Source organism: Phaseolus vulgaris, chromosome 6, assembly GCF_000499845.2.
Source record: "Phaseolus vulgaris cultivar G19833 chromosome 6, P. vulgaris v2.0, whole genome shotgun sequence".
NCBI lineage: Eukaryota > Viridiplantae > Streptophyta > Magnoliopsida > Fabales > Fabaceae > Phaseolus > Phaseolus vulgaris.
The window spans coordinates 21581336-21593162 of NC_023754.2; the positions used below are offsets into that span (position 1 = coordinate 21581336).

The window sequence follows — 11827 nt, forward strand, 5'->3', positions numbered from 1 at the left end:
GATAAAAAGAACATTAAACTCTGATGAGCATTAAAAAATAATTACAAAAATCTGTTAGTTATTATCAGGTGGCAAAGTCAAAATCCAGGAACCAAACAATCTAAATTCAATTAACAAAAAGCTCTTCTAATTTGTATACCATTCATTTGAGGCAAGACCACCTATAATCAATTTTTATAAGTTAATAACTAATATTACAACAGTATATTCACAATTGTGCAACATAAACTAAAACTACTCTAATGTTTACTTTTGCCATATTCATCCATCTTTTGATATATATATATCAATGCAAGAAAGTACGCACTCTCAAGAAAATTTTGCATTTCATCCTTTTCTGTTTAATGATGGGAGGCGTGTCTATACACCTTGAACAAAGCCATAGTTCATTTCAAGACAAAAGGATTAAACAGAAAAATGGTTAGCAAAATGAATCTAGTATCTACTATCTAGTATATTTTAGTTTGTTAAAAATTCCAGGTTCTCTTTCAGAATGTCGTAGTGATGAATTTTGAGGAACCTAACAAATTTGAGATAATTAAAATTGTTCTCACAATTTTTCACCTGCACGTTGCAGGACTGTTCGAAGTTCGTCTGCTATCTCATGAAGGAGGATAGGTTTTTGAATCAAGCCATTCATTCCCACCTGGAGACATCTCTCCTTGACGTGTTCTTCTGCACTTGCAGTCAAAGCTACGATCAAGGGCCAATTACGGCTTTGGAATTTTCGAATCCTTCTTGCAACTTCAAAACCATCCATTTCTGGCATGTGAAGATCCAATAGAATAATTTTGAACGAGTTACCAGAGGCACTTATAGCACCGAGACATTCAAATCCTGATGAAACAGCAGTTACTTGACACCCCAGTTTCTCAAGCAGCTTCTTGGTCACAGTCCTGTTTACATCATCATCATCAGCTAACACAACCTTAAGCCCTCTAAACTGGGAGTTTGAAAAGTCTTTAGGAGCAAGAATGGATCTTCCATGAGATGACCCTTTCGGAAACCTGAGAAGAAGTGTCATTCCTTCTGTCACACCCAGAGAGTTAGTTGACATCCAAATATTACCTTGCATCATCTGCATACCATATTGTATCAACAGTCAGAATTACAAAAAAAAAATCACGCCACATTAAAACTAAACATACTTCAGTTGGTTTATCGCTGACAGCTGCTCAACTAACCCACAGTCAGGCTGGTAGGCAAGGACAAAATATTCGATTTTAGGCTCAAGTGTTCAAAATATACAGACAAAATGCATGACACGAGTTATTGTTATGTATATATTTAGTTTTTATTGTTCTCATAGTACAACTGAGAAATGGGGGAAATTTGAGTCTCTTTCGTGTTAAAATTACAGAACTAAATGATCTCTAACAGGAGAAAAAAGTAGACTCTCTTAGCCATGTCTTCTGTTTCAATATTCATTTTCTCCTTGACGCCTATGATGCTAAAAATTCCAACAATCTGGGTTAAGATCTCAAGACAGAATCCAACAATATATGATAGACATTGGATAAACAAGACAGAATCCTAAAGTTATAGAGGAAAATAGCAACTGTAAATTGGTGCTAGATCCCAAGGGATATCATGATTGTCATTAACAAAAAGAAAATTGTATTTTTATCACAAAAAGAAAGATAGTTGTTAACATACAGGAGATAAATTACAGCTCATGAGATAGAAAGCCTACATGCTAGGAGAGAAATCTGGCAAAATTGAATGTCACTACCATAAACAATAGATCACCGATTTGTAAATTTTGAAAAGAAAATGGTGCACTTACCTGCACTAGTGTTTTGCACATGCTGAAGCTCAGACCTGCCTTAGGTTCATTGTTGTGGTGCCTTCTACCAGAATAATTTGCTGTTGAAAATGATTCATCTGACTGGGAACTAATGTCATTTATTCGAAAATTAAATTTTATATGTACATAATCATTTTGCATGCTTGATCTCCATATTCCAAAACTTCTATCATCTTTATCTCCACTACTCCTTTCAAGATAAACTTTAAATATAAGCGTTCCTTTGTCACATATGTTCAATAAATAGCCAATCATATGTAAAATTACTTGGAAAGATCTTGCCTCATCACCAGCTACCAGATCAGGCAAAGTCTTGTCAACATCAACTTCAAGACCAAAGCCTTTATATATGCACAAACACTTGGTAGTGCAAGAAACTTCCCTCATCATTGAATGCAGATTGAAAGGTTTCATCTCTAACCGGAAGTTTCCATTGTCATTCGTGGAAATCTCCATCACATCATTAATCAATCGTGATAGGGCATTGCTAACTTTGAAAATTGAGTCAATAATAATCTTCTGTTCAGGCCTTATATTATCCTCTTGAAACATTGAAAGCAAGCCCAGGATTGAATGCATTGGCCTCCGCATTCCATGACTCATAACTTTCTCAAACGAGCTTCTTGCCTTCCTGGCCATCATTGCATTCTTCTGAGCATGTTGCAATGCCCGGTTTTGCTCTGCAAGTTTCTGGCTCATAAGCTGAGACTCTTCAAGAACAGACGCATGAGATAATGCCACAGCCACCTGGTCAGCAACCACTTCCACTATCTCTATTTCATGGGAGGTCCAAGCCCTGGAGTTTGAATTTGGAAGAACCAAAACCAATATAGCATAAGATGTCTCAACCAACTCTGGTGTTCCTCCTTTAAAATTGGAAACATGAAGTATTGGCATGCGGATGGCTGCTACCGCACCTGAATCCCCAGATCCACCACCTCTACTTGCAGCTCCTAGTGCAGAATCAGGCCTCAGAATCCACACCCCTTTGCTCTTCTTTATGTCCAACACATCCGGATCACTAATAGGAATAGAATTGTGAAAACTACTTGCCGAGTTTGGTTTCAACTCATGAGTTAAAAGCATTTCTCCCCTATCATCATCAGGCATCCAAACTGCACAATTGTGCAAGTCCAAGGTCTTGGAAAGCTCAACAAGTGTGGTATACAATATGGTATGCTTATCCAGAGACTTCCTAATCTCACAGGTGAGCATCCTAACATGCCAACTAGCTTCCTTCTGTTTCTTCATAATCCCAACCTCTTGGCCCAATTCCAACACATTCTGCCTCAAGAAGAGCTCTCTCACTTTAATTTTCAGCAGAAGAGGTATGAGGGTGGGAAAGGAAATGGCAGTGGCACAGGAGACAAGAGCAGTGAGGAACTTAGCAACAGTGAGGGAAAGAAACAACTGGAAGGAGTGGGGGCCATAGTAAGTATAGGCGTTGAGTAAATGGGTCAATCCACATAGAACTATGAAGGCAATGAATTGAAGGAAGACCAATTTAAAGGGGACATTGGAGCGACTGACAAAGTAAAGGAGCTCAAGGGGAATGGAAAAATATGCAATGGCGATGAAAAAGTCACTCACTTTCTGGCTAACCAGGACGTTGTGGATGCTCCAAAGCCCTTCCTCATCACAATTGCAGTGTGAATATTCCACTTCGATGGCAAAGACAGAGAGCACCATAACCAACAGCAAGAAAATAAAAAGAAGAAGCCCTCTCTCCATGGCGACAAAATAATTAGAGTAACTATTCTTCTTTTCTAAAGCATCCCCAGATAACAAACAGCTGAAATTGACATCACAGTTGGCACACACATTACAACAGATCTAAACTAAGCTCAATTTCCCAAAACCCTAACAATCTGGAGCCAGAAATTGAGAAGAAAAAGGAGGAATCAGGACTTGGTCTGGTTTTGGTCAATGATACTAATTGATAAAATAACGCTACCAATCACCAAAAATTCCAATCTTGGGTTTGAAGAGAGCACTTGGTCGCTGAGAGAGATGGGACCCACCCAAGTTTACATGAAGTGAACCTGAACTCCCTTCCACACAAACCTTTGCAGGTAATAATAACAAATCAGGCACTGAATTAATTACTACTGTAACACCATTTCAAAGATTTCTTAATGTAGCATTGATATTTTGTTTCTTTAAAACTACATTCAAAAGTATAAACAATTATTTAAGAGTTTGATTTTTAACTAGAAACTAAAATCAGATATGAAATCATTGATTCTAATTCAAACAAAAGAATATTACTTATTATAATAATAATGATGATGGTAATTAAGCCACTTAAAAATAATAGTGGTAATATTAGCAAGTAATTATTTATCATAAATTTAAAATATAATGTACATTAACTAGTAATTATTTATAATGAATTTTTAAATCTTAATAATAATATAATATTAATTGTCATAAATTTGAGTTGTATAAAGTAAATATTTATTGTACAATATTAGTATTTTTGTTTATCTTAAGGCTTATGGAACAAATATATTTTTCCACCTAGAGAAGGGAACATCAGTATTGGCCTGTTTTTTCTAATTTTGTAAAGTGGCCAAAGTGATGTGTTGTAGCAATGGAATGCTATGACCATTCACAGGTGGGGTCCTCCATCCACCTAAAATCACTTTCAGTGTCACCAGAGTTTTAAGTTTGATGTATGCATTTTATAAAAAAATCAAGAATGTTACACGTAAATTTATTCAAATAAAACCAATAAGAAAGCAGAACTATGTAATGCAAAATAAAATTTGATAGAAAAGCTTTTCAATAAAAAATAATTAAGATTGTTTTACAAGTAAAACTAGATGATAAAGAAATCGATAGTTAATAAGTTATGAGCTAGTTACTAATGGATAAATTAGTTTTAATTCATAGGTTATTAGTTGATAAATTTTTAACTTATAAAAGACTAAGTTATTGAATAAAAAATATGGGGTAAAATAATCTTTAATCTGGTTCATCACTTTTCTGTCGTTCTCTAGTGTCATAGTCTATGATATAATGTTTTTGAAGAAAAGTTGTTTGACCAAATTGATTAGAAATACATTCTCATTAAAGAAGTGAAAATCTAACTTTTTTTAGTTGAAATAATTTTTTTTAATAAAAAAGTATAATATTAATCTCATTAAAATATTTAATATAATACTGAATTAAAATGTTTAATAAAAATGATACATTACCATGATGTGTTTAGAAAAGCTTTATGATTATTGTAGAAAACATTTTTCATCAACCATATACAATTCAGTTATACAAAGATTAATAATGTCCAAGGTTCATTATTTTCCAATAATTTTATTTTCATATACCAAACAGCTGCCCAACACTATCTGGAAGAAAAATAAAGAAAATAAAAAGGCACCAAAGGTTGAATTCCGAGGTAGTTTTTAATATATGATTCAAAAGGTAATCATTGCAACATCCACATTCAATATTCAAAAATTGTACAAATGGCATCATTATATTGTACAAATACCACCACCAGCTCTTCTATCAATTTGTTTAAAACAAATCATATTGGATGTGTAAAAGAAAATTAAAGAGAATACTTTTATTGAATAATTAAGCTCAACTGAAGTATCTTTTACCTCTTTTAACCAATAACCAAGTTCTTCCATGATCGGAAAAAGAAAACCAAACATTAGTTAACAAGCTAAAAAAGAGACCAATTATTCCAAAACATTGTTAGTAAGTCCTCTCTATTTAATTCCATCAAAATTGATAACCGCATTTAATAATTGCACAAGGTGCAATTGAAAAAGTTAATAATTTTGTGTATCTAAACATCTGAGGACACAGAATATAGTTAAAAAAAGCATATGACGCATCTTACAACAAAATTTAGTTAACCATCTTACACTATGCAGTATGTAAAGTGCACCCTAAAAATCGAAAAAGTTACAACAGGAGCTTTTACGTACTTTATCAGCGTAAGGGCCCAGAAGGTGAAAAGAGAAAGATAATCGATATTTTGAAAATAGGCCAATTAAATGAAGAAGCATGATATGATAATGATCTGAAAATGGAAGGAAAATATAATCCACAACAGATTAACTAATCTAGGAAAGATATAACTATCATATTTATCCCGGTATAAACTAACAGGCCAGCAAAAATGAAGTAAGCAACCCTGATTTATAAATACAACAGCAGTAAATGAGGCAGAACAATATTTTCAAGGACAAGCATTAGTATTAATTTTCAGAAGCCACGAGCTTTAATGAATGGTGCATACTATAAACGGCATCACGTGACAAAGAGGGCTGATATGTAGAGATATCATACATCTATCGCACACTGATTTATCAAATCCAAAAGCCATATTGAGTTTTCAATCGGGAATTTGCTCATAGCCCCCATTCTCAGGAGACTGGTGCGTCCCATGACCTGTCCTTCCTGCAGATAGGAAACCTTATTGCACCACAGCCAAAGTATTAGAAGGGGCAGGTTAGTCCATACCTGTCAGCTCAAAACTGCTATTTCTTGAATCTCGACGAGCCCAGTCTGTGGACCGGGGAGGCGTACCCTGCAAACCAAGCTGTTGAATCATGAAATGACTTCCCCCCATAGCTTGATGCTCATCATTTCCACGTATTGGATTTCCACCAGGAGGAGACTCGACTGATTGGCGGAAACCTAAACTTGATACTGGTTCACCAACTGGTGGTGGTGGCAACTTGCTTACAGAGGCATCAACTTTTGGACTAGAATCCTTCTTGTTGTCAATAAAAAATGTTCCAACGATGACCTGTGTAGATTAACCTTTCATCAAAAATGACTTCCAGGCAGTGGTTGGTAGGAGTGAAAACAGGAAGGTCCAAAAAATAACAGTGAAATTTGACAATGTAGATATAAAGTAAGTCTATATGTATATTTTTTTCATCGGTTTTCCCTATCAATTTTACTCTTATCAACCACAACCCTAAATGCCCATCTCATCTCCCCCTTTTCTTCCTATGAAAATTTTATACACGCAAAATCACATTTGTGTATATTAGGTAAGGGCTATAAAAAAAGAAACTACAGAGCAAGCAGGAACATAAGTAGAGAAGAACTGTTCACATATAACTTTCTCTCTAACCCCAGTTTTACCTTGGAGCATCTGTTAGCAACGTCATAACATCGACAGCGTAACATATCAACAACTACCAAACCTTCCCACTAAATGAGGTTGGTTATATCTAATGGTACATAATGTCATAATCATAAATTATGTTGATGACACATAATTTAAATCTAAGTCCTCATTAATGGTTAGGCCTACAATTTTTCAAGGCACAAATTGCATATTGATAAGACCAAGAAAAATAGAAATAGCGCACAGCTCATATTTCCCACCGAAAAGTTCTTTCTGAAATTACCTGAACTGGACCAGCTGCTTTAAGCGGTCCACCAACTCCACCACCTATGATTTGTCCATCAGTGTTCGATAAACATACACTTAGACCACCAGTTCGAGTTCCAAGTTCATTACGGACGTAAGAACCAGTAAGTGAAATAATCTCAAACCGACCCTGATGTCAGAGCAAAAGAGTCAAACTTTGATAACTGCAATATGAGCACATGACTACCAAATATAATAAAGCAGATTGACTTGACAAAAAAAAAAGTAAAATTATTATTTTCAGCAATTAGTCATGTGTTAATTATGTTGTAGACAATGATTCCTGCTTAATAGTTAATTCATTGACAAGCGACAACACAGGAAAAAAATATTACTAACTTAATGCTGACCGGCACTAACTTTTAAGTGACCAGTCGTAATCTAATATAGATAGTTTTCATTAAGGTTCCTCATCGTGTCTGTGATCTTGAAGGTAACTGAAGAACGGATCAATTTTCTTATAAGAAGACGGTGCAAGAATTATCTACAGAAAATGAAACCATTTTGCTTAAGCTTCCAATTTAGGCCATCAGAAAAATTGTCCATAAAAGTTGGGGTTATACAAACAAGCCATAAACACACACGTGTACACGAGAGGAGAAAATAGGATGAGAAAAAAATGAAGAATATGAAAAGGGAAAATTAGTTACTGTTATTAAATGGAATTTTAAATGAACATCTCTAATCCAATGTTTTATTAGCATAATTGAGAAACAAGAGTATTCAGACTGAACTTCTTCAGAAATTTATGAGCAAAAATGAAGACAAAACACTAGTCTCTTTATTACTAGTAGAGAAAAATTCAAATTTGAAAACTCATTCACCTTGTTTGATGACAAGAGAAGAATCTTAAATTAAAGGGAGAGTACATTTCCTCTCCCACGTAATGCTTAAATTATACTTCCTTTCCCTCCAATTTTAAAAATTACACTCTCCATCCATGTCAGAAGCATGTTGCACTTCAGTGCAATGGCATTAACTGATCCTCTTAATGGTGGTAAACAATTATGAATAAGCCTCCTAGTAGGGATGGAAATGGGTAAGATTTGAAAAAGGTTACAAAATCCATTCCTACACTCACATTTAAAGCAAAACCTGCCTCTGAACCCATACCCTCAGAACCTCACCCATTAACCACATTCTAATTAAATAGAATATTTTCTTTCTGACAAACAAGTAAAACAAAAATGGTGTTGTTAATACTGAAATCAATTATGAAAAATCAACCACACAAAAAACATTAACTAAAATTTATACCCCAAGTTGGATGGAAGAACAACCAACTGCTCCCATAATTAGATGAATATAAAGCCATGAAAATTTAAGAAAACAAAAGCCCTTAAGGTTTGAGAAGAGAATTATATCATGGGTAAACTTCAAGATGATAACTTCTATCATTGAGTAAGTAATTAAATATAATATTTCAAATTTTAGGTTTAATTTATTAAATGACATGGGTATGAAGTGGGGTGCATATTAAAGTACCCACCCATACTGGCATCTCCACACCTATTCCCATAAAACTCTAGCAAGTATTTATACCTGGTCCCAAACCCATTTAGTAGATAACTTTCCTCCACATCTTTTTGTTAGGTACACATTGGGTCCAAATACATTTTTAATCTCTCCCAAGAGCATTTTTGCTCCCTGCAACTTTTAGTGTCACTGGAAACTAATTTTCCACATAGGACTTTTATGAACGAAATAATGTTTAGAATATTCCTACTAGTAGTAGCTTTAGAACTTCATCAAAAATCTTATTTTTTACCATTTGATATAAAAGTTTAAAAACAGTTGCCATTGCCAATAATGAAGAGTGTCACAGAGGAAACTATCTTTAAGAGGCTCATTCACATTAAATAACCAAAGTGCAACACATCAATATCTCTAAGGAGGAGAATGCAATTTACCCAACAATAAAATAAAATATATCATAAACAAGATTTTAAGTCTTGGCTATTGTAATACTTGAATAAACTAGATTTAGACCAAAATTGAAAGTTTCAACTTTTCCTTTTCCTTTTAAAGATATTCTAAAGAATATCTATAAGAATATAAAAAATAGATATTATACAAAAAAAAGTGACTAATATTTTACCTCATATGTAATGTTGCCTCCTGAGGTTGCTGGCTGGCGAAGAGAGGCATTAGAGATGGAACCAGATGCAGACAGAATACACATTTCACGCCTACTTTGTTGCATGAATAACATAATTTTCTGCCCAACATCCTATTGAGTGCATAGTTAAACAGTAATCAAAGTAGTACACATACAGAAGAAAACTGAAAATATATCTGGACAAATGAAAAAACATAATAAATTCAAACACCAAGGATGGAGGAAAATTTACAAGTTCTATAAAGATTGGTGAACTACAAGGAGAAATTGAATAACATCAGAAAAATACAGAAACTAATAAATTCTCTGAAACAAATTTATATGTTGGAAATGCAGAAAAAAAGAGAAACTATACTGACTCTAACAGTTCACATGACATCCACATGTTAACTATGGCTATTGGGCACACTCATTGTGCCGCACCTAGATCCATTATAGGAACCCTTAAGCAGGTGCAACTTGGTGAACTTCAGCAAGAGACATGGGATGACTAACCTGGCCCCTAAAAGGCATTATTCCTGAATTGTGCTAGATTGCTCCCTCTCAACACACAATCTCAATTACAAGAGACACTGTTACAGTATTTATGAAATCATTGTTCATCAACTCATTTAGTTACTTAAAACATGATCTGCCATGAAATTACTAATTGAAAAGACTGAAATCACCACCACACAAGAAAACCATGCAGGTTGAACAAATCCGGAAGGACAATAAATAGATGGGACGGGGTGGAACAAAACATATAGTAATTAATTACTAATTAGCTGGGTTGGTAAATGAGTATAACTATTCAAGCTTGACGGGTTAAATGTTTGATCAAACTGATTTGTTTGATTAAAGAAACAAACACAAACTTAAAACTTGATATTAAGCCCAGTTATTTAAATGAGCCAAGCTTATGCTCAATAACTTTGATAATAACAACTCACGAATAGCTCATTTATATACATAATATAAAGTTAAAATTACAAAACTAATCTCTAACGTATTGAATATCCATCAATTTACTAATGTCCTGGAACTACTACGAAGGATTATTCAATAGGTAAGAAACTGTATAATGTGATTTCTAATACCTGGGAGATTGCTTATATAATTTGTTTATTTAAGGAACTACTATTAAGTGTACATAGTGACATTTTGGGTATGAAATTTATGGGTTGTTACTTTATTTTATAATATAATAACCAAATCATTTGGGACTTTGACTGTACTTGCCCTGAAGCAAGTAGATGCAGAAATCTAAAATCAACAAACAATATTCGAAGACTGAAGTATGAATAACGCATACCTCACCAGCAGCAACAGCAATGACATGTGGAGTGAACCCCTGCCCTGCATTGCCTGCATCACCCCATTCACAGCAGAAACATCTAGTTAAAATTCTGCCATCAATCGTGCACTCGATACCTTAGGTATTTTTGTCAATCCTTAAGCTAACAGAGACATTTTCATATGACTGAGAAACACTTTCAAACTCGTACGAAACGCTATACTCGCAATCCCAATCCTAACGATTTTGAAATTAGAACGAAACAATGAACGCAGAATCCACCAACACAGAGAGAAACAAGCGAACACATCAGAAGCGGAATTAACAAACGAAATTGAGAAAGGGAAAGCGAACCTAGAGCGAAGGAATGGGATTTCTTGGACGTGAAAGATGAGGAAGAAGGGAACGTTGGGGAGTTGGGCTTCTTGTCCGCGGAGAACGAATGAGACGACGCCGTAGAGGCTTTCTTCGCGGCAAGAGCCTGCTCCGGCGTGCCGTACTTCCTCGGCCGCCCCCGCTTCCTCTTGGCCGGTTCCAGCTGCGACGACACCGCCGAGGCCACCGAGTGAGGGTACAGCATGTGGGACCCGTCGGCGTTGGGCAAGAGGCCGTTAGTCGGGGAGGCGGTGGTGGTTGCAGCTGTCTGCGGCGGTGGCTGGGGCTGGTGGTGATGGTGGTGGTGGGGGTGGTGGTGGTGGTGGTGGAAGAAGGAGGTGAGTTGGTTGTCATTAGGTTCCATGTTTGGGACAGAAAGATGTGTGTGCTCCCACTGCTCCCACTGCAATTTTTTTAGATATTTTATTTTCTTTTTATAATGAAAACAAAAACAGTTTATCTTGGAAGAAGGGCAGTGCAGAGTCTGAACTGAACCCTTTCATTTTTGTCTCTCCCTCTCTTTTTTTCACCCCAAATCATATCTCCCTCTCACTCTCATATTTTATTATTTTCTTTTCCACCATATTTAATTTAATAACACTATTAAGAATAATAATAATAAATAATAATAATAATAGGGTTAAATATGGAAAAAAAAGAAAAAATGGTGAAGTGGGAGGTGGATATTTGAATGGGTGACAAGGAAGTAGTGAGTAGGAGCAGTCACAGACAGTGACACTGACAACCAAATATTCAAACCGATAAGGGTTGGCCTTCTTCCTGAATCCTAGTCACTCAACCAACCTTACCTTCTCTCTCTCTTTTTTCTTTTCTTTCTCCCTTCCA

The 11827-nt window shown here is 35.3% G+C and overlaps 2 protein-coding genes across 3 annotated transcripts; both read right to left on the minus strand.

Moving 5' to 3' along the window:
• Positions 1-300: 300 nt before the first annotated feature.
• Positions 301-3911, minus strand: LOC137831835 (protein EIN4-like). Its single transcript, XM_068639684.1, has 2 exons — positions 1787-3911; positions 301-1078 (listed from the first exon to the last, which is right to left on the minus strand). Exons 1-2 carry the CDS (start codon positions 3536-3538, stop codon positions 551-553), a joined length of 2280 nt encoding a protein of 759 aa, XP_068495785.1. The 5' UTR covers positions 3539-3911; the 3' UTR covers positions 301-550.
• Positions 3912-5813: 1902 nt separating this feature from the next.
• LOC137831837 (AT-hook motif nuclear-localized protein 14) lies at positions 5814-11538 on the minus strand. 2 transcript variants are annotated; one of them, XM_068639687.1, is made up of 6 exons: positions 10961-11538; positions 10625-10677; positions 9310-9441; positions 7189-7341; positions 6287-6575; positions 5814-6223 (listed from the first exon to the last, which is right to left on the minus strand). In XM_068639687.1, exons 1-6 carry the CDS (start codon positions 11343-11345, stop codon positions 6159-6161), a joined length of 1077 nt encoding a protein of 358 aa, XP_068495788.1. In that variant the 5' UTR covers positions 11346-11538; the 3' UTR covers positions 5814-6158. The 2 variants fall into 2 exon arrangements, with proteins under 2 accessions (XP_068495788.1, XP_068495787.1); XM_068639686.1 differs by having other exon boundaries at positions 5814-6238; positions 10961-11513.
• Positions 11539-11827: the final 289 nt, after the last annotated feature.